This window comes from Girardinichthys multiradiatus, chromosome 6 (genome assembly GCF_021462225.1).
Source record: "Girardinichthys multiradiatus isolate DD_20200921_A chromosome 6, DD_fGirMul_XY1, whole genome shotgun sequence".
NCBI lineage: Eukaryota > Metazoa > Chordata > Actinopteri > Cyprinodontiformes > Goodeidae > Girardinichthys > Girardinichthys multiradiatus.
Genome location: NC_061799.1, coordinates 22,929,884 through 22,953,727, shown reverse-complemented (window position 1 = coordinate 22,953,727; position 23,844 = coordinate 22,929,884). Strand labels below are relative to the sequence as shown.

The window sequence follows — 23,844 nt, the reverse complement described above, 5'->3', positions numbered from 1 at the left end:
TAGGCTCTCTATGTGATGGAGTTGTAAACACTGGGGCATAATTGGGCGACCGGCCGTTGAGCAGCTTGATTTTCATCAGACATTTATTAATGCTCAGAGCACCGTGAGTTGGAATGGGAAAGCCTGAACAGACAGGGCCTCTCATAAATCACTGAAACAAGGGAGACATGAAGATTTGTCCATTGACAACCTCAGTGGGGCTGAATGTGAGGTAAAGACTAGCATGCTGGTTTAACTTTATGGTTTTTTTATGCTTTAAAAGGGATCTGTATATTTCTCCTTGGTATAACTTCTGTATTCAAAATAGAATTTGGAAAACATTGTTAATTACATTTGTTAGCATATTTGAATAAGTAAGATCAAAGAGTAAATTGAGGTTCTGTTTCATTTTATGACTAACTTTAATTAAACTCCCTGACAATTTCTCCAGATGTGCATATATTTTGCAATTGGTTGAAAGTTTTTACTTTCTGCTGCAAGATTTAGACCCACTAAAAACCTAAAGCGTCTCTGAAAGTGTTACACTGTGGCCTCACTAGAATAAGCTCGCCTATAATCGTAGACGTGAGCTTATGCTGTTCAAATTGTGAGGTTATGACTACGGGCCTCGTTGAAGAGCTCAGCTACATACGAAATAAGAAATGAAAAGAAGAAGTACATCTGTTCAGATACGCATACATTTAATCTTTGCAGTTCAGCCATACTGTGATTTTTAAACTGGGAATATTGTTTGGGATATTGTTTTTATGCCACTCCACAACTGTATCTCTGCCCTGTCTGAGTTTCTGTTTGTTCACTAATGTACTTTAACAAGCCTCTAAAGCCTTAATAGAAGAGATGCATTAATACTATTAAAAAAAACTATATACAGGTGAAATGTACTTTCAATATCACATCCTCAATGTTATTGGCCTCGGGTATTTAAGTCTTAGCAGATCGACACTTTGAACCAAGTTCGAGCTACTTTTCTAAACCGGCTTTCAATGTTGGTTGCCTTTTATTTTGGGGTGCCAGAGTAAAAGTGGATGAATACACATAATGCCACACTTTTTAGATTTTATTTTGTAAAATACATTTGGAGACCAAACATTATTTTCCCTCCACCGTACTATTAAGCATCACTTTGTATTGGTCTGTACCATAAAATCCCAATAAATAAAAGTATAATTTGCAGTTGTTAGGGCAAAATGTGATCTAGTGACAACATGTGAAAAGGTTTAAGAGGCATTAAATCTATTAAAAGGCACTAGATGAATAGGCACAGATTTAGCCGCAGTTTGAACTCTTAACATGAGTTTTTCTTGCCATGTTTATGACCGGGAAAGGCTTTACTGATTTTATCTCACAATTTTAGGCCAACAAGAAAGCAATGTTTAATTTTTTCCATTCAGAAATAAAAACAACAGACTACTGCAAGTATGACTCAGGTCTACATTGACCTCTATGAAAGCTGTACAGAGTCTTTGCTCAGGACTATATCAAATTACCTGCTGGAAAACCAACGACACATGCAAAAGTGATCTTACAAATTGTTATTTTCAAAAGTTCCATTGTAAACAGTGAGGTTGCTTTTGTGTTTAAGATTGCATTGTCTTGTATTGATTATTTTAATTCAGTTGCTGGGACCTCAGCCGTGGGTTACAACATTAAAAGCCAATAAAACTTTTCTGGAACTTTCAAAATAAATCGCATTAACATACTTCCAGCACAGCCAGGAACAGAAACAAGAAGGGAGAAACAGCAGGCTTCCCATAACATCACTGTTTGAATAAAAACCCCTTGCGCCAACAAACTGACCTCTTCCACGCAGGTCCCCAGCAGAACTGGAAGCAGAGACACAGCGCGCTAATGTCTCTTTGCTGGCAAACAGACATAACTCTTCAAACTGGATCCAAGAGTGTCATACGATCACGTGATCATATGCACTAAGTTAAGTACGAATTAATTGCTGTTTGTGTATCCAGTATTCATTCATGAACGGGGTAATTAAGGAACAAGCGTGGCTTGACTTTCTCTCTGAGGTCTACAGAAGCAAACTGTGTTCCAGAGAGTTCCCAGCAGAGACCCTGTCTCTACGACGCCGAGTGGAGCAGTTTTCCCGGTCTGAAGGAAAGACAACAGGACCGCATCACCGTGGTTACAGCAGTAACATGCAGTTCAGCCGGCCCAGGCAGAATGAGCCGCCCCACCCCGCAGCTACTGAGGTTAGCTGCCAGTTAACCCTTTGTTCACTGTGGATGCTTTCTTCAACTTCGTCACTTCTGACAACTTCTCCTCAGCACGGTTCACGTAAGAGGTAGTGTTTGGGCAGAGAGAAGTAGTTTAGAATGAAATAATCTAAACAAGGTTCGTTTTATGACGTTTGGTTTTGTTTGTGTTGAGAACTCAGCTATCTAGCAGATTACCGGTTAGCACATGTGCTCAGTTTATGTGTTCTGTGTTTGTGTTTTTAAAGTTAAGATAAACTTTATTTAAATGGTGATTTTAAACACAGAAGATCGGCCATAATGCACCATCAACGCTTATGCATTTTAACCCTTTATTAGTGGTATTTTAAAAGGTATGTGTTTGATTCTGAAGATAAGCTATGAACTTCTTTTGTTAGCTCCAACCACTAACAGCTAAGAACACGTGTTTGCCTGCCAAAGGTCATTTACCCAAAAAGGTTGTTAGTTTTCAATCTAGGAATTAATATTTCCCTAAACATTATTTTACTAAACGTGATAACTAAGTAAACAGTATTAAGACCCATTTATCCAGAAAGATTTGGTTCTTATTCAAAATAATGTTTTTTAATATTATTTTAATATTTCCTTAATAATGTTTCCATAAATATCATTTCAGTAAATAAAGGGAGCTAATTAAACACCGTTAAGAATTGGTCATCCAGAAGGTTGATTTTATTTAGCAAATCATTTTTTAAAAATGTTTTCTCACAATGTTTTAGCTGATCTTGCATTGTGAATGGTTGTTTAAAGGTATACCAATTATTGCCTAAGTTGGTTCCAAGACTAACTTAACTTCAATTCCAGATTCTTCAAGTTAATCCTGGGTTCTAAAACATAAATAACATTGCATGGTAATATTGCATCACTCTTTCGGTCATGATTTTCAACCATCCTTGATTCACTTGTTTATATTGTACATAGCCCATTAGTATTCTTTCATTCTGCATAGTAGTTTAGTCAGGTTGTTTTAGCATGGTAAAGAGTTTGTTGATTGAAATATGTTTGACTTTTAGTTGACTTATTTTTGTTAATAAATTCTTTTATTTTAAGAAATTGAATGTGAATTCATTCTGTATGTGCAGAGTTTTGCTGTTCAATAATGCCAGAGTTTTGCTCATCCCTTTCAATTTTGTCCTAATACCACCACCTTATTGGGCTGGGATACACAGGACAACCCTTAACAGACCAGAATATTATTTAATAAAATATTAAAGTATAAATATTAAATAATATATTCATATTCATAATTACAACACTGTACACTAACAGGCAAATACAGAAAATTATTTGAGTATGCTAAATGTGTCCAAGTCCTTATCATTCTGAAACTAGTAATGGAGGATCTGCATGCGTTGTCCTCGGGGGGCGAAAACCGTCTTTCATTTAATAAGGTAAATTAGTCGAATGGAAACATACGTAGGTGTTTCTTTGTTATTCTAGAAAATAATATGTATGTAGAAGATCTTAGCCAACAGCCTCCTTCCCTCAGTAAGGGCATTGAAGATGGGTCATAGCTGGGTCTTCCAGCAGGACAACAACCCAAAGCACAAAGTCACTCACAGTTGAAGAGTACCTATGATAAAAATTAAAGACTTCTATATGCTTTGAAAGAGGAAAAAACCTGCAAAGTCGGCAGTGTATCAAATACTTGTTCTCCCCACTGTATCAGAATGTTCTTTCTCTGTGAAAATCCAGTCATATGATGCAGTTTTGAGGAATGTGTAATTAATTCTCAACCTGGAGTTTTCTAATTAGAACTATCAAACAACGCAACATGTTTTTCTTTGTCCCTTTCACACTTCTGCATCTTCTGTGTTTGTGATGTAAGAGAGGACAACTGTGAGTTGATCCCTTGGACACACACACACACATAGCAAAACAGGGAAGTGCATTCATGGCATAGTTTATTCCTGTGTGACCACATAAGGTCATTTCTTGGTGTGTGTTTTTTTTAGACAGTATTGGACTTGAGTTCTCAGAAACATGAACTGAAGACTGTCTTGAAGTCTTAATGAAACCGCATTATTACAGTGGAAAAGCACATCTGCTGTAGTTTGGTTAATCTTTTTTTCCAAACGTCTATATATCCCAACAGTGTGAGTCTACATTGCCACAGTACATTATTTTCCTCCTTTCCTGTCTGGAAATGCCGGACAAGCAATGAGGAACTTAGAAAGTCCCTGTTGATTAATGGTCAGCCTTTGGTAAAGAAAAATACCTCCCCCTCTGCAACTGGATTGAATCTCTTTCTTTTATTCAGTCCAAGAAATATGCATGTGTCATATGAGAACTATGCTAACATTATTATGTAATTAAATGTTAAAATAGCAGTCTGACTTCATGGGCAACAAGCAACACCTTATGAAAACCTCCAGTTTACATGCCAACTAATTGCTGGCTTGTGAAGCACAACAAGCAATTCTTTATAATTATCTTGTTACCTGGATCGAAACATTTTGCACGACTGAGTCACTGTTCAGGTCTGTCCCTGAGGGGACTTTATTGGCCAAGCTATTCCTGGACATTTGTCAGATCCCACTACAACCTCATTGTAGTCACTTTTCATTAGAGCTCACGTTCAACAACTCACAGAGCAGACAGTGTTGGCTCCTTTCTAGCTCATGTTCCAGTATGTTGTCAGAGCCAGAAGGTTGCTGTGATCGGTACTGCTCTCTTACATGGCCCAGTAATTCCATAAGCCTTTAGTTAATGCTCCTGGTAATGTCACAGCTACGTTTTTCCTTTGCTATCGTGATTGTGTGACCACTGATCCAACATAAGCTCAGTGGTCTTTCCTGCAATTTGTTCAGTCATAGACCTGAGCTGGATAAAGGGATGTATTATTTGTGCTTTTCCGTCCTAGGTGAGATCCACTGTGGAAAACCAGATGACAGCTACACACATTATAGCAGTAGGTCAAAGCAGTGTGAATTGAGAGTAAGGTTTCACAGAGGAAATGGGACATATACAAGAGGTCAGTGCAATATAAGTTTAAAATGCAGTATCCCTAGAAGAAGGAAAAGGTAGAACTGATTTAATTTTTTATAAGAGCAATACTGTTTCCATCAAGGAAAGGGCAAAATTTCGTAAAATATATCCAGTAACTGCAGATTACTTGTGGTGCTTGGTGCAGAATACCCAACAGTTTTCCCACATTTATCATTCTTATGGCTAAAAAGCAAATAAGTAGGACCTTTCAAAAGCAAATATTTAAAATATTTCTTCCAGATTAAGTGTGTGTGTCCATGCAAACTAGAGGATTTCAATACACTGGTTTTCCGGAGTAGCAAAAATGGAACATACATATATAAATAATTTTCATATGAAGTACCCCAAAGATGCATTTCCATCAGGGAAAGTGTCGCTTTGCAGAAGCCATTAATCAACTCTTTCTCAAGGTGACTGGGCACACTCGAGTCCTAAAAGCTGTTGGGCTGGGCCTAGTTTTACATGTTACAGTGAACACACTTCCAGTCAGCCATGCACCCTCTGAGCAGTCACTGTGCATAAGTCTTTGTGCATGTGTGTGTGTGAGTGTGAATAGGTGACATATAGACACACCTGCAAGATGTGGTGAGACTTGCCTCATCAAATCCCTTGAAACTATGCCCTGCAGACAAAGAAATGTACTGAAAGTTCAGTCAGTCAGCTGATCAGGAAGTGTGTTCCTGTTTTTTAGTTTATCAGAAGTGCTACATTATCACAAAGTCACAGCTGTGCTCTGTTCATGCTTCAGACGTTTTGAAGTGAACAAACCAAGCATTTGTTAAATGAACTCTGCTGTAATAGTGTAGCCTGAATATACAGCCATTTGCAAAAGTATTCACACCCCTTTATTGCTAATTAGCCCAACTTCAGGCAGATTGGATGCAAAGTTTCTGAGAACATAAGTTTTCAAATGCACACAAATTCTCAATTATATTTAGGTCTGGGGTTTGACTTGGTCATTTTAACACAATGAACTAAGTTTGATCTAGACCATTCCACTGGATTCCATTTGCATCAATGCCAAAAGTTTAAGGATGTCATCTAAACAAAGGACCTTCTTCCACATGTTTGCAGTGCCCCACTATAGGGCTTATGGTACATTGGAAAAAAGGTTTTTTCAAGATTTTGTACAAGAAAATTCATTAAAGTTTGCAGTTTTAATTTGACAAAATATGGAAACGTTCAAGCGACATATATATTTGTACAAGGTGCTCTATACAAGCTAACATGATGCACTTTCTGAGTTCACTCAGGCTCACATCATACATTATGTGAGCAGATAAACAGTTCATAAGTTAGTACATTTTAGCTCAAGAAGTTTCCTTAGAGGAGAGGAGATGACCCCTTCTTTGCCCCTTCATAAGTTGAATAAAAATCCTATTTTGCTTGACTGAGCTAAGAGAGAGTATTGACCACATTGCCAGAGGCAGAGTGTCAAGATTTGTGTGCATACACACTTCACATGACATGTTGCTTTTATATCTTGCTTTTATCTAACTCTTTCACCTGGTGTTGTTCTCAGTAGCGGAGCAGTTTTCATTCCCCTTTTTTTATTTTCATTTTGGGACTTTGGGATGGGTGGACTCTTGTTTTGTTATTATGCAAAATGTCTCCACCTTTCCTGCAACATATCCTGGTGTTGCAAGGTCTTCATGTCAGGTAATGGAATACAGTAGGGTAGGTTTATTTCTTACTTCTTCAATTATACCTTTTGTGCTTGAAAATATTATATTTTTTATGAATTTACTTAAACTTCCTGCCTTTTTGTCTAATGTCACTCTGTGCTTGTAAGCCACCACAAGAATCCAGCAGCACACCATGCAGGAAACATAAGCATAGACAGAGGGCCCATTCTTACACAAAGTGGGCAGGGACCAAAACACACTCACACACAGAGAGAGAGGAGGAGGAGTACGGAAAACACGGGTAGAGAGAGAAACAGGAACAGAAAGTGAAGACTTGTCAAGATGTCTGGGTGAGGGGGACCAGAACAGAACAGAACACAGCAGAAGCCAGATGCCAAACTGAAAAGAACAAAAGTCTGAGAAGCTGACTGGATTAGACAGGAGGGGTGACCTGACCTGCTGCCACAGAAGTGCCTGCGGGGTAAGGTGCTGCTTTCAAACACATCTTGAGTGCCGGTAACTACGCAAAAACACTTTTAAGTGGTTTATATACGTTTGTGAAGCTTTTGTGTGGTGATTTTAGAGAAAATTGACTGTGGTCAGACACGGCAGGATGTGACAGGTTGCAACAATGTGCTAATGACTTCTTTCCTTCCTTTAAATTCTCCAGAATGTCAGTTACATAACCTTCTGCTTTTTTTAATGAAAAATGTAAGTGAAATATAGCATGAAACTAGAATAAAGTTGAACCAAGCCTATAATGTAATGGATTTGTACACTTGTTCCTGCTTAACATTACTTCAGAATACCTAAAACTACCAAAGAAAAATAATTTAACTTTTTGGTTTATATCAGCTCATGTTCCCTGATACAAAATGTTGTCTTTTGTGGTTGACTTACATTTGAAACCAGATATTCACATACACTTTATAAAGTTACACTTTTTTACTGTCTGACGTTAAATCAGAATAAACTCATCCTGTTCTGTCAGTTATAATTACTTAAATTACTTCTATTTCCTCAATGTCAGAAAAAAAGTTGATAATAGTTTTTAACTTTCCACAAATTTAGACGTTCGTGAACATTCACTTGGTGTTTGGTAGAACTGCCTCACAATAGGTTGGACCAATTTTGGTCCATTTCTCCTGAGAGAACTGGTGTGAATCAGGTTTGTAGGTTGCCTTGTACACACCTTTTCAGCTCTGACCACAAATGATCAGAGCTGAGGGTTTTGTGAAATTATTGCCTTTGTCATCTTTAAGCCAATTGTGACTGATTTGGCTGGATGTTTTGGATAATTTATTATTATGGCTGATGTCTTGAAATGTTGCTTCAATCTTTTCAGGTATTGATCTTTCCACTTGATGTCATCTATTTTGAGAAGTGCACCTGTCCCTCTCGCAAAACACCCCCTGAAGATACTGGTGCAGCTCTGGGTTATTTCACAGTGGGAGCGGTTGTCAGGCTTGAAAGCCTCCTCCCTTTTTTCTCCAAATTTTACATCATTATTAGGATTATGGCCACACACTTTATGATTTCATCAGACCATGTCTCCATAAATTAAGGTCTGTCCCTGTGCACACAGGCAAACTGTAGTGTGGCTTTTATGTTGCTTTTGGAGTTATGGCTTCTTCCTCTCTGAGCGGCTTTTCACCCCATGTTAGGACAGGACTTGTATCACAGTGAATAATGACACTGTCTAACAATATTCAGCCAGTATCTTCACAAGTCTTGTTCTTGTGTTCACAAATCACATATACACATATTTCAGACCAAAGTAAATTTATGTCTGAGACACAGAACCTGCTTTCTAAACACTGTGAGGGCTGCTGTTTGTTCTTGTAGGAAAATATGTAAACAGATGAATGTAGCTCCTTCAGGCATCTGAGACATTGTACTCAAGGATAACCCAGACTTGTGAAAGTCTACAACTCTCTTCCTGGCATCTTACCTGATTTCTTTAGATTTTTCTATGAAGTCACACAAGAAAGTAGCATGTTAGAGGTGTTGCCTTAAAAAACATCCACAAGATATTTAGTCAAAGAGTATTTTAAGAGTTAGTTAAACATAATAAAGAAAATGTGAGTGGAAGAAAAACTGCAAAAGAAAAAGGTGCAGAAGAAACAGACATAACTGTACCTTTGAGAGGATTTTGGTGCAAAGCCCATTCAAATGTTTGGGGGAGACTCACAAGGTGTGGACTGCAACTCGAGTCAGTCCTTCAAGAGACACCACATACAGACATGTTCAGGACATGGGCTTGTTACCTGGGCTAAGGCGAAACACTGGACACTGGCTAAGTGGTCCAATGTCCTGATTTCATTAGAGGAAAGGGGGATTTGCATTTCATTTGGAAATCATGTTTCCATGGTCTGGGGAAAGAGTGGAGATGTACAGACTCCAAGTTGCTTAAGGTCCAGTGGGAAGTTCAGGTTGAGTTGTTGATTTAAAGTTCATACACAGTTGTGCATCCATTTAGCTCTCCTGCTGCTAAGTAACATATCAGAAGCTTACAAAACCATTACAAGGCTTTCCTAAAAAAGCAAATTTGAAGAAAGAAATTAAATAATATTACATTTGCATTTAGCAAATATTAACAATTTTTGTAATCCTAAGTGACCTCAAACAGGAAACGTTTTGTTGGATTTAATGTCAAACAGTAAGGAAAATTGTTAAATTAAATGCAAAGTGTCCAAGCACTCTGCATTTATTGATTGAGAATGAAGAGGGATCTGCTCTGACTGTGTGCTCAGAGGCAAGTCATTAAAGATTCCTGCGATGCCTTCTGTCACTGCGCTCTCTTTTAGGTCACACATGCTCCTTCAGAACAAGCAGGGAGCTAGTTCAGAGTAATCAAAACAGTCTTCTCAGCCCCTTCCTGGCTTTGTGTTCTTCAGAAATTGACTTTTCCTGTGTATCAGTGACCCAAGGAGAGCACAGTGTCATGAGAAAGTGAAGAGGCCACTAAGAGTCAAGGAATGGTGAGAGAAATTATACCTTATGTTTAAAGGCCAGTTAGTTTAAAAAAAAACTCTGAATATTTTGTGTGTTTTGGGTACATTGAAAAGCCTAGTCTGAGCTACAAATTAACATCAGATAGGGCTTGTATTCTCAAGGATGAGTGGCCTTGGTTGTCCAAGCATGAAACAGTTTGAACATTAAAACAAGTCAAACTGTAAATGTAAAAATTATTTAGCTGTTTGTAGAACAAAATAAATAAATAACTCCAGATTACACTATCAGTTGCTTTTAATTTTATCATATTTTTCTCTTAGTGTGAACAGATAGACAAAGATACCTTATAGAGCCGATGACTCATCTGTTCTATTTTCTGACTTTACCCAATGATTCATTATTTGCTATCTTTGTTACACAGTCAAACCCAGCTGATACAGCTCCCCTAGTTTGGGCCTTGGTCTTTCCCACAAACGCAGCTCGGTAACTCTGTCATGTTCATAATGGCAGTAAGATCCAATGTACACAAATATGCTGCAGTTCAACCACACTCATCACAGCAACATGTACCAGCAGCCAGTTATCAAGATGAAACAGAGGTAACAGCAGCGCCTACTTGCAGGGAAGCGTATGTGTCCATAATTAGTGCTAGTTGTTTCCTTAAACTGCTGTGATAAGTATTGTTCTTAAGACGAAATGTTCCAGAATGACAAACACACAGTGCTTTAGGTTCTTGCTTAGTCAAGGTTGATAGCATTGCAATGTAAGTCCAGAATCACATGGAAGTAAAGTGTCAGCAGAACAAATGTGGTACAAGGAAGTACTGGTTTGGTTTCTCCAAAATATTTCTCACAAATGACATCATTGGGTTCATGGAAACTGTGAGCTATGTGTTACATTTAGGTGTGAAATAATATGTAGTTTTAAATATCGCAACAGAAGTTCAATCTGAGTTAATTAACTCATTAGAAAAAAAGACAAATACATTACAGATATAAATAAAAATAAACACCGTTAAGCTCTAAAGACCTTTGGAATTTGTGTTTAACTTGATTTTCGGGAAGCTTTTGTATGATTAGAAACTAAAGAAAAATGAAATAGCCTAAGATATTTAGAAGAAATTAATCATGATATGGGGATTTTGCTAACATTTCTAAAACACTTAAAACATCTGATCATAACATGTTTTTGTGAGCTTTCTGGATTTAAATCAGATTAATTTACACTCAGGCATTTCAATAAAGTACAAGATTTGATTGTTATAATTGAAAACTCATGTATTATAAAGATTCATTACACACAGAGGGATATGAAGCAAGTGTGTTAGTTTTGATGATTATTACTTACAGCTAATGAAAACCAAAACTGCAGTTTGTTAGAAAATGTTAATATTACATAGAACCAATAAAAACTCATTTTTAATACAGAATTATTTTGTTATGACCAGCACAATCACAGGCAAAGCCTGCTGACTTAAAATGTTGTATTCTAAAAATGCATGATGCAGGCATGTTATATGAAAGTTTAATGGAAGAAAAAACTGTGCTAGACAAAAGTAAAACAAGGCACAGCCACACTCGCACCCTTCAGAAAATTGTGAAGCAAATCCCATTCAAGAGCTTGGGGGATATTCACAAAGCATGGATTGCTGCTGGTGTTAGTGCTTCATTCCTTGTCTTAATACCTAGGCTAAGTAGAAAAACTGCTGGACTTTTGCTTGGTGGTCAAAGTCTTCTTTTTAGATCAAACTAATTTTGAATCAAGGTCCCAGAATCTGGATGAAGAGGGAGAGCCACAGAGTCGTTATTGCTTGAGGTCAAATTGGGATTTTCCACAGTCAGTGATGATTTGTCACATGCTGATTTTGTTTCAGTGCTTCTTATTAAGTCAGTGCACCAGTCAGCACTTTAGAGCACTCCATGCTTCTGTCTGCTGGGAAGCTTTGTGAAGATGCTGATTTTCTATAATGACTTTGCACCTGTGCACGCTTTCAAGAGTACCAATACCTGGTTTAATGACCATGGTTTCACTGTGCTGAATTGGTCAGCAAATTACCTAAACTCCATGGATAATTTATTTCTGTGTTATAAAAACCTTTTTCATTGATCGTATGCAGAGTTCCAATTTTCTGAGAAATTGAATTTGGGGTTTTCATTAGCTGTAAGCCATAATAATCAAACTTAACAAAAACAAACACATGAAATATATCATTCTGTGTGTAATGAATCTACTTAATATATAAAGAAATATATAATTTATATAATTATAAATATATAATATATATTGTAAAATAAATGACTGAAATAAATTTAGATTTTGATGATGTTGTTTTCATTGAGATGCACCTGTACAGTATGGAAAATATGTACCCAAAAATACCTTAAAGCAGGCATGTAACTGTTATGAGGCTGTACATTTTTCCTCTTGTACATGGAAAAAAATAATCACTTGTTTTACTTTCCATATCTGGCAGTCAAAGTGTTCTGTAATTTTTTTTTTTGTCTTCACTGGAACATAAGAGTGACTTTTAAGCTTTCTGACTAATGTTTCACGCAATTAAGCTTTTTCATTTTTAAAGTTATCATTATTATTTGGTTATGATCTAACTAGTTTTATGTCTTTCCTCACTCACACAAACTAAATTTCGGGGAAAACATGAGGGTGCACATAAAATGAGTAAAATACACACGCACAAACTACTTTGTTAATTTCATTTTAAAAAAGAGGAAACTCCAAAATAACTTTTGCAAATATATTAGAATATGTTGTCTTTTTGGGCTCTCAGCTTGTTTATTCAAACACTACTTTACTTTAAGCGAGTGGCTTCCTGTTGAGCACATGAGCCCGGGTGAGTGGGGGAAGTTTAGCAGCTCTCTGCGGGTAAACTTATTTCACACATGAGACGTAATACACGGTGACAACGGAGCCAAATCACTCTGCTCTCCTCTTGCAGGTGCATCGTCTTCTCTCTCTCCCTCTCTCTCAGCAGCGAGTAAATGTGAGGTAAAAATCTTCTTTCCTTCCTGCGACCAGAATGCAAAGACTGCTGAAGAGAACACTTAAGTGAAATGGTGTTGGAAACCATTAAAAAAACAATGTTAACAAAGATTTTGCCTCAAGGCTTCAGAATCAAACTGTTTCATTACAAAAAGGAGCAGTTTGGTTTTATTTGTTGAGTTTAATTTTGCACATTCCAAGCAGAAATCTCCCTTTGAAGAGCTGGTTAATATGGGGTTAAAAAGGTCAAATGAAAGCTTTTATAAATACTCAGTACAGATTTTATTCATCAGCTGCAGCGGCCATTAGCTGTGATCCGTCCCTTGAAAAAGTGCTTCCTCACAGATTTATTCTGTTGCTGATTTTTTGTCTCATTTAAAGTCAATGTTTCAGATAATCAAACAAGTTTTAAAATCACTTAAACATATGTATCATTCAAAAGTTTAATTAAATTTAAAAGAAATAAGCCATCCAGACCAACATTAACCTGTGTGAAAAAATAATTACCCCCAAAACCTAATAGCTAGTTGTGCAGCCCTTCACAGGGACAACTTCAATGAAGCATTTGCTGCAATGACTGACAGTGAGTATTTTATGAAGGAGGAATTTTGGCCCACCCTACTTTGCAGACACACAGGAGGGTTTTTGAACATGAATGGCCTGTTTAAGGTCAAGTCACCACATCAGATTTAAGTATAACCAGCCCCAACCTTATTTGAAATGATTCAGAGGTGTGCATTCGGTTGTCGTCAGGCTGAATAACACAAGTGAAGTTTAGTATAAGGTCATTAATTAATGACCAGATATTCTGCAAACGGGAGTTTGTGTTATAGAAAGGTCCTGAAGCAGAACTGCAACCACAGACCATCACACCACCATCACCATGTTTCTCCATGTTACAAGGCAAATCCTTCTCACAGCACTGTACATTCAGATAAGTCCACTTTAGCAGCTCTCACTCTGGTCTATCTCTCCTCCCTTTCCTAGACACTGTCACACTCTCCATCTCAGCGGGACTCTTAAGAAGATTGGTTACCTTTTTGTCCATCTCGCCTTCCCTCAGAAGCAATCTCCCCTCAATTTTGTCCTCGTGTTTTTGCTTTTCCTCTGTCTTCTCTCAGCGGGACTCTTGAAGGGATCTTCCCTGAATCCTGAATGACTCCTCTGCAATATTAAGGAATATTCAGAAAAGCTGAACAGAAAAAAATATTCTAAGCTGACATTGACAAGAGGAAGGAGAGAAAGAGTTGAGATGCTAAGGGCAGAAAGATGGATTGGAGGCAGGGAACGCCAAAGAGGGGAGGAAGATAAGCCTGTCTGCCTGAAAGCAAATTTCTGTCTGTGTTAATTTTCTTTTTCTTCTGTTTGTTTCACAGCCTCAACAATTCAGCAGCGTGACAAAACCAAACCGAAAGCTAAAGGGCAAGAGGACTTGAGAAAACAATTAGAGGAATGTGGACCTGCATAAACAAACTCAGCTTAACATTTTTTTTCCCTCCAGATGAAATCACTCCAACAAGACGATTTTAAGGAAAACTCCCGTAAACAAGCAATGTTTTATTTTTTTTTTAAAGCAGTGTTTTATTTTTTTTTAAACAGCAAAAGGGATGCTTTTCAACAGCATCCATAAAGTGAACTTCCAGAAAGCAACATAAACAGCACAAGCCCCAACAGATACATCAGATAGAGCTGTGCCTCAGGGTAACTATTTCATCTAGGATCTTTATGAAGAATGAGGAGCATGAGAAGTTCATTGTCAAGTCTCCAACAGTCTATGCCCTGATGGCTGATGAATTGACTCGTGCTCGGAGAGTTAAATGAGATATCAGTCAGCTTTTAAAGTTGAAGCAACTCAATCATATGAACAGCTTAACAGTGTTATTTTAGTGTCTTTGGCAGCATTTCTTTTTTTGTTATGATATAGACCTTTTATCTCTAAAGCTTTTATTAAAAATCTTTTGGGAGTCCAACAGAAGTAACTCAGCTCTACAGGCCAAACAGTATGGAAGGGAATTTTCAGAGTGCCCAGGATTTTTTCAGCTGGCTTTGGAGCTTCGCCGTGGAGAAACACAACCAGGGGGTCTACAACACCGTCTGCCTGGTCGTCCTGCTTGCGCTTCCACTGCTAGTCTTCCTCACTGCCGTAGTGGTGTGCTGCCACTGCTGCTGCTGTCGCCATGATAACAGCTGCTGCTGCTGTTGTCATGGAGGCTCTTCGAGGTCAGCAACGCAAAAGAAAAAGAATTCAACCAACAACGAGGACTTGTGGATATCTGTAAAGACTGGGCCTACGACACCTGATCGGGTCGCTATGGGTATGGTGTGAGGGTTAGCTCTGTGTTTTAAACTCTCTGATCCCAGGACAGTTCACGCAGTGATGCTGATCAATAGCTGAGAAGATGTAAAACTCAAACCATTTGGGGAGAAACGTATGAGGATATTTTTCAAATCAAAGATCTACACATCGTAGAGGGCATAGTCATGGCTGAGACAAGTTTGATTCTGTATATAAATAATTGTCACTTTGTATTCACATGATGTTGTTTTTGCAGGTTTTATGACAGTGTTTACAACATTTTTATGAGCTTCTTTATTTGGAGGTACATAAAAGAAGAAATATGCAGACTGAATATAATTGCAAGTGTGTGTGTGTGTAGTGTGCTTGTGCCTGGGTGCATGTGGTTATGGGTGTGTGTGTATGTGTGTATAAGATAGAGAGGTGTAGAGTTATTGAGATCACTTTGTTCTTAGAACTCCCATGTGAAATTCAATGCCTCCATATTTAGGAGAGGGAGCAAACTAAAGGTCTGCTCAGTGTTCAAAAGCTGTATTATCACCTACATTCCAGGTTGCAGACTGAGAGAAACAGCAGCGATTTCTAAAAGGGGCCTTCATGTCTTTTTGTTTGTTTAATGCAATTTATTGTTAACACAAGATGAGTTTATCCATACCCCAGATTCATGGAGAGGATTGCTCCATTTACATTAGATGAGGCTCAAATTCATTACACAGAAGCAAGAAAACAAAGTTATATGTTTCTATTAGAAACAATTTACTGTAAACCATGTGTATAGTTTGATGGCCCGATTTAGATTTGGAGCTCAGGAAAAATAAAATGTCAAGATGTAGAAACATAATTATTCATCAGTTTTGTTTTACTAACATTGGTGTATTGTTCACTGCCCTGCAAGTCAAGATAGCGCTTGCAAAAAAAATTGTGCTTTTTATTTTAGCAAAAAGAAAAATCTAATTTCTGTCTGCAATTACCTTTTATAGAGACCCTAGTACTTCTATATGATCACTCAATATGAGGAGGGCTTTCTTCGATCTTCATCTTCCATTTCAGCTATTTCGCTTTTTCCTTTTTAGGACCATAAAAGGACTTAATACAAATAAGTCAGTACATTTATGAAAACACATGAGGATTGTATGCTGAACATCAAACAAATAACATGTTAAATGTTTCATCTTCAGCACTGATCATGGTGAAACAGCTGGGGGCGACATGTAACCAGTCATGTGATATGAGTATGTTGCATGATAACTGGGCTTAACGCTCTATTTTTTCTTCTCAGAACACTTACATAAATAATAACTGTAAACAAAGCAAACCATAATTACATTTTGCTGAGAAGCAAACATGATGATTTATTTACAATGCACATCTTTCATAATTTATAGCTTTCAACTTTATGAAGTAAACAAGTTTGACAAGTCATTAACGTAATTTAATTTAACTACATTTCTAAAATTTTCAGGGAAAAAAAGAAACTATTTAAATCATATCAGATTTGGCTTCCAATGTTTTCTTTTTAATTTCAAGGACTTCCTCAAAGCCCGATTAGGCAGAGGTCTGTGTGCAACTTTATTATCTGTATGCATTAGCTTAATCCAATACTAAGTTGATCTACTTGCTCAACTGCTGCTGGGAAAACAAGCCCTGCATGTCTCGTTACGGCTCAGACAGACATAGTCCCATGTGGACAACAGGGACGTCTCCTCTGCTTCGTTTTTGCTGTATACAAATTTCCTGTAAAATTCAAGCTTTAGCACGAGTGCCAGTAAAAATTAGTTAAAATAAAAAAGGTTTGCCAGATTTGTCTGTGACACTTATTAAAAAATGCTGAAGGCATCTGTAGTTTGTTTGTCAGAGAGGAAAATTTACTTGCAGTTTGCAGAGTCGGTTTGCATTATCACTTCCTTGCTGTAGAAGATGTTTTTAAGGCAGATTCATGATGATCACAGATAAGCTTTTACTCCATTTTCAGTTTTTCTGCAGACATGAGGGCAACGTTTTTCTTCCCATCTGTTAAACTGTTAAACTACACACGTGTAAGATGTTTCTTACGTTTTAGATCAAAACTAAGAGCTGACATGGAAGATCAGATGGTAAAATTATCCTAAAACAACCTTGTTAGATTTAACAAATCCAAAATGTGTGAAAATAACGATTTTCCATTTTTTTTTTGCACATAGCTCGGCATTTTTAACACTCTAATAGACCCAGACTAATTTTGTTTAAGGATTCAGTGAGTATTTTAATGAGCAATTACAAGGACAAAATGTGAAAGGTTTTTTGTCCCTTATTAAGTTATTAAAACATGAATAGCAATGATTTCACTTGTAATATTTTACCATTTAATTTGCCACCTATTACAAGCAACTTCTGTTAATTGTATATTTTTAAAACATTTGCACAGTGAGTCCCTCTGAAATAAATTATTAAGTTTACAGGTTAGCATGGCCTTCATAAAACAAAGAGGGGATGTAAAATAAAATGTATTAGTAGTTTTTGTTTTCTTTGTCACTTGTGTGTGATCAGGCAGAATAGACATACAAAGATTTTTCATGTGAACAACAGTTTGAAATGCCACCTTAGATAACTTTCAGAGGGCCAGGTTTACAGGTTTTGATCCATTCTATATATGTATATTTTGCACATAATTTTTTTGCTTCATTGTTGAAAAATTGCTGACTTTATAAGTTTTGTTTTAAATAGAAAAAAGATGACAGGGAGAACAATAAGATTTTTTTAAGTTTCTGCATCTTCTTAAACTTAAGGCTGTGGGGTATTCAACTTTGAACACAAAGTAATTTTGGTTGTGTCCACACTGACATCTTCACACTGGCAGCTTAGACAATATTCAAAAAGAGTATACATCTATTCAGGTATGTCATGTGGCTCAAAATCATTTTCTCTACATGTCATTATGCTGTTGCTGCCGAAATTATTCTGAGGTGATAAAAGGGGCAGAGCAGGTTTCTTAAGGTATACAGCTGCTATTTTGTTGAAATCTGTGTTGGATAGTTGCTGTTGTTACTAGGAAACAAAACCTGAAACCGCTTAAACATGTATTTAATTCTCTGAAGGCCATAGTTTCTTGAATTTTGCAATTAACCTAAGGGTACTTTTTACCTTTAAAGTGAGCAGGAATTGGAGCATCCTGTGGATGAGTGGAAGAGCAGGGGAATCATATATTTAGGATATAGTCCACAATGCAGCTGTCTCAGGTTTGATTGCCAAACCAAGCCATTTACTGCATGTCTTCCCCTTTGCCCTTCTTCCTGTCAAGCCTCTGATGAAAAAAGGCAACTACCACCACAAAATCCTAAAAAAGATTTCCTTGACAACTGATTTTAAATCACATATTTACCAGATTAAAACAGCACGAATGCTTTTCAGTTAAAAATCAAGACTTTTACTCTTGGAAAAGTACTGTTTCTATGTTGTTCTCTTTCCTGCACGTAATAGAAAAAAAAAATATTTTCTGCATCAGGTATTTTAGATAAGACATATTCTTATAATTTTTAATAACTTTTCTTTCAAAGCTGGTTTTGCTGGGAAGCATGACCAAACAAGCTACAAAAAACACATAGCAATCACCTAATTGACACCAGAGGACAATTTTCTTTTAGCAAACAAGCGCCTGCTGCGTAATGCTGGCTATGCCTTCTGTTGTCCTCATGAAGACCATACTTGGCTTTTAGATTCTGGAATATTTGTTGACCTGTTTGACAAAACAATTAATGAACCAAATATCTTGGAAATGATGACATCAGTGTCAACTGGAGAGTCTTCATTCTTTTATCACTAATAAAAAACCCTCATTCTGGTCAACTGTACCTCTTCTGCAGTACTTACTTATTTTTATGTGTATCTGAAATCAGGATTTTTTTAAGAAGAACTTTTAAAACAAGGTATCGTTTCTGTCAGTTAGGCTGCAGAGGTTCATATTAGAACCACTGAATGGGTATTATGCAGCAAAACGTTTATGAAGTTGCAAAAAGGTCTTTCAAAGCAGTGACCATCAGCAATTATCTCAGCCTTGTGTATTTTCAGGCTTTGCCATGTTAACCCAAACAAGGAAACGTCTGCAGTGTCAAAGACAATGAAAAAAGGCCTTTATATTAAATCAGGAGTCTCTGAACATCTTCCAGGAAAAGCTGAATCAGGTGTGTCACAGCTAAAAGGCATCAACCTCCAGAATAGTTCTGGATTAATTTTAAGCTTGTATTGTGCAACCTTTAGATAGACTACTATTTCATCATTATCTGTCTTCACCACATGCAAATGCACAAACACAGCAAATAAGACGAGGATTATAACCAATCGGAAATATGTGAACAGCCTATTGGTCAGACCAAAGAAGGGTGGAGCTCACCACAGGGGGTCCATTCCAGTCAACTGGTAAAGAAGAGCAAAGCAATTAGTGAGGTAAGGAACAACCTGTCTTTATTATGCCCTGATAACCCCTGGCGATGTGCAATACTAATATATATATATATATATATATATATATATATATATATATACCAATAGGGATCATTTACTATGCTTGATGAAAGGGATGCTGTTCATTTGCATTCATCGTCTCACTGCTGATTCCATTTTATATATTGAAGTAGGAAGATAAATTTATTGTTACATCCGCCCCACCAAGAATGTTTTTCACCAGTTGCCATTGGTTATTTTCCACTGCTTGGAAACTATAGTTATGTATTATATACCATATTATTATTATATAGCATCTCTGATATTATAACACGTATCTTCTATAATAAGTCAAAAAAGCGATAAAGACCACAAAATGTTAGTGCTAACATCCAGAATAATTAATAGGCCTGGAGGAATCCCCTATGAAATTAGGGTCTAATAGATCTCTTGCTGAGGCACTGTTTTCTTTTTTTGATGTATGCTTTTATGATTTAAATTATTTTAATTTTATGATAAAGTATCAAATGTTTAATGAATCTAATGAACACAGTATGAGTTCAACATAAACCCTTCTCTTGTGTAGCTTTTCTCCACACTCACACACTACCTCTTTAAACAAACACTCCCTGGTTTCCTAACCAAGGTCTTGCATGGAAGAAACCGTGTCACTTTGAAACTTGAGGAGAGCGTCGACCTTAGTGGCACAGGCAAACAAACGGCACGTGTATGTCACCAAACTCATATTGTCCTCTATATATATGTAGACATACAGAAACAGGGGCGAAGAGAAGAGGGGATGCCGGCCAGCTCTTCTCACTTTCTGTTTATTCTTGCACTGAGCAGAGCACTTACCTCTCAAAGCAATGGTAGGAACCAATCTCCTTAAAGTAATTTGCTGTCACTGGCTCAGACAGCCACTTGCATCAGTGAGCCCTTGTGAGACATTCCATTCCCATCTGAAATAAAATACAACGCTAAAGATATTTGCTGTCATTTTATGCAGCTGCCTTCTCAGACTCTGATTGATTCTGATGAGTAAACCGCAAACAACATTATCGCTTCACATCCTTTCTTGGTCGTTGTTCTTGGAACAACACTGCAAAACTCCTGTCTGGTTTGATTACGTTATATCTTAGATCTGAATTTTTTGGTCTTTAGGTGATTTGGTGTGTTTTATATATCCTTTAGCTGTGTAAAAATGGTTCCTGCTAAGAAAGCCAGTGCTCTCTTGCCATCTGTAGCTTATGTGATAGAGAATTGAGAAATAGTTTCAAGACCAGACAGCAAACAGTCATCATTTTCCAGCAAGGGCAGTTACTTAACTCACCATGATGAAAGCGCTGTAGTTTGGAAACTGTGGTTCTATATTTAAAGGCAATCAGAGATCACATGGTCTAGCTTGTGCAGTTTAGAGGACCAAACAGCACTTAAAAAGTGTGTGAACCTTAAAACGTTGTGCCGCTGACCAGATCCGATGTTGCATTTTTGGTTCCCTTTGTAAGATTATAGTTTTACCCAACAAGAATGAAGGTTTAGCTATGTTATTGGCACAGTAAAAATAGACTTTTAAAGCAATTATTGGTTGACAGATATGTTTAATATTTCCTCAGCACAGCTGCCCAGGCAAGTTGATAGAAAACAAGATTAATGTGTTGCTGAACACTACAAGCAAAACATGCAGCTGCAGCAGATAGACCACTGAATGTATTCAACATAGCCAATTATTTAGCTGAGATTATGGATAAAGGAGGTTTTACCCACTTCACTTATATAGTTACACATCAGCATTACTAGGCAGCTTTGCTTTATTTTAACTAAGCCAGCCTAAAAAAATCAGAGCCTCAACATAAAACAAAAAGCAGAGCTGCAAACATGTCCTACATCTAATAAGCACAAATAAGCTGACTAAGAGGTAGATGTTCCAACCAAACAGCATTTGCAGCAGCTGTTCCTCACCAGCAATAAAGACACGGACCAATAATTTGATCTGCCAACTATTGATCTGCCAAGCCAACAGGTAAGAGAGAAGGTGAAAAGCTCCATCTTGAGCGTCTTATCCTTTCCAATCCTTTGCAACAGGGATCCAGTGTTATGCTCTCATTATGTTCTGTACATTTGTCATATCCACATGAATTAAGTTAATAACAACATTTTGGGTTTTACAGAAAAAGACGATGCAAACTGTAAGTAATAATGATACGAGTATTTTTAAAACAATTCTTTATTTATTTTAACGCTGGATGGGTTCTCCTTGGCCTATTTTCACAGGAAATACTGCCCAACAGCCATCCAGCAGTTAAACTCATATAAGGCTGTTCAAACATCAGTTCACAGCTGTTTCGGGTGGAAAACATTAACAGTGAAACAGCACTGTCAGAAGCTACAAATCATATGCTTACTTCAGCTTGTAACAAAGATTAAAATGCCTTTAATAGGGAATGTTTGTGAAATACAGAATATGCAGAGCTTCAGTTGAGAAAATATTTTGCAGTGGGTTTAAGAACTGCATTAATTTCTTTTAAAGATGAAAGAGATTAGATATTTTGCTCGAAGAAGAACAAGAACTAGAACAAATTTCTTTATAGCCAGACCACTTCACACATTTCACATAAACTCAAGTGCAGAACTCCTGGTTAAGTCCCCATAGGCCACTCCCACTATTTGTTCATGTACCACGCCCACTTCATATTTATGACCAGTCACACGATAGTTCTTGGATAACAGACATAAAAAAGGTTCTGCCTAAAATACGTGTCAAGAACAAGCTGCAAGAACTTCCAAACCAGGGCTGAAAAAACAGTCAGTCAGTCAGTCAGTCATTTTCTACCGCTTATTCCATAGTGGGTCGCGGGGGAGCTGGTGCCTATCTCCAGCAGTCTATGGGCGAGAGGCAGGAAAAAACAGAATTATGAAATTTTGTTCTTGCAGCCCTGGGACAGAGAACAAATTAGTCTGTTCCTGCACAGAGTCTGTACAGGCCTTCACAACCGCTGAGTAGCAAAAGACACCGACGATTGTAACATTTGTAATATTTGTAATACTAGTTTACAAAAACAGAAAATATCACTTAAATAGGGGCAGTAGCCATTTTGGACATGGTTTATATGGCTTAATGTACCAGACAGCACAGAAGAGCTGAAGTGGGTAGAGGGTTGATGTTCATGGCATAAAAACCAAAGAGCATTCTATCGCTTGTTTGCATATCCAGTTCATGTAAATGGGAAGGCAGTGAATATTGCTGAATGCTGCCAAAGGTGCTATGTCTCAGCTTCTCACTCATCACTAAATTACACAACTATTTTTCTGATTTTGTAAGGAATCTGAGCTGCAATTTATGTCAAAATCTGAATAATTCTATACTGGACAGTATGGCTGCACGACATTAGAATATATTGCAATAGCAATAATATTGGTAAACATTGCGATGATGGTATCATATGCGATATGTGCCTTTTTTGTCTTATCTCATCTGTGCGCCCATCACTCTGTGTCTATTAGCATTTTCAGCAAAGTCATCAGTGTCCATTGTGAGCATCTGCTGCTGTGAGACTGTCCAACTGACTAAATATTGCACCAACATGTAAAATACAAGTTCAGAACACTTGGAATATTTAGCCAACAATTACTGCAGCCCAAACAGTCCTTTACAATAATACTGCACACACTGTCGCGATATATTCTGCAACCCAATGAAACAGGGATTTTTCAAACCTTCATTTTACTTATAAAACATATAAAAAAACCTTCCTGAGTGTATTTCTTTTCTTTCTTTTATTTCTTTAGGACCACCTTAAATTGAATAAAGCTTAAAAACCTTAATATAGACTCATTAAAACTTTACTGTGATTATTGTTGCTTTAAAACACAGTTTGATTTTTAAAATCATTGTATAAGAAAAAGTGGATTTTTAGTTTTCATAAAATTATGGTAGAAATCACTTTATCCATTTAGATCAGTGGTTCTAAACTTTTTATATTACGTAACACCACATTGTTCAAATACCATCATGTTGACAGTTTTTGTAAAACTGTAGTGCAACACCTTGTTAGTTTTTCATCTTGTATAACATTAAAATTATAAAATTATAAGTTCTTATCTATTGGTGATGACATTTTCAAGTTTCAAGATGGAAAAACAGACAGGTCCCTAAACTGAGAGTTCCGAGTGGGAAAGTTAGAAGCTTCTTACCGACCCCAACCTTTAAAATCAAAAAAGGCTGTTTGCATTTTAACTTAGTGATAAGTGCAGTTAAAACTATTTGAATTTTTAAAGATTAATTTGGTTAAGAATTTCATATATTGTTATACATTGTCCTTTAGTGGCAATCTTGCTGTTT

The 23,844-nt window shown here is 37.1% G+C and overlaps 1 protein-coding gene across 4 annotated transcripts; it reads left to right on the top strand.

Moving 5' to 3' along the window:
• The first annotated feature begins 2,083 nt into the window (after window positions 1-2,083).
• Window positions 2,084-15,930, top strand: LOC124870373 (uncharacterized protein KIAA0040). Of its 4 annotated transcripts, XM_047369026.1 has the most exons (3): window positions 7,144-7,322; window positions 12,750-12,799; window positions 14,170-15,930. In XM_047369026.1, exon 3 carries the CDS (start codon window positions 14,796-14,798, stop codon window positions 15,117-15,119), a length of 324 nt encoding a protein of 107 aa, XP_047224982.1. In that variant the 5' UTR covers window positions 7,144-7,322; window positions 12,750-12,799; window positions 14,170-14,795; the 3' UTR covers window positions 15,120-15,930. The 4 variants fall into 4 exon arrangements, with proteins under 4 accessions (XP_047224983.1, XP_047224982.1, XP_047224980.1 ...); XM_047369027.1 differs by lacking the exons at window positions 7,144-7,322; window positions 12,750-12,799 and adding an exon at window positions 2,084-2,204; XM_047369024.1 differs by lacking the exon at window positions 12,750-12,799.
• The last annotated feature ends 7,914 nt before the right edge of the window (window positions 15,931-23,844 follow it).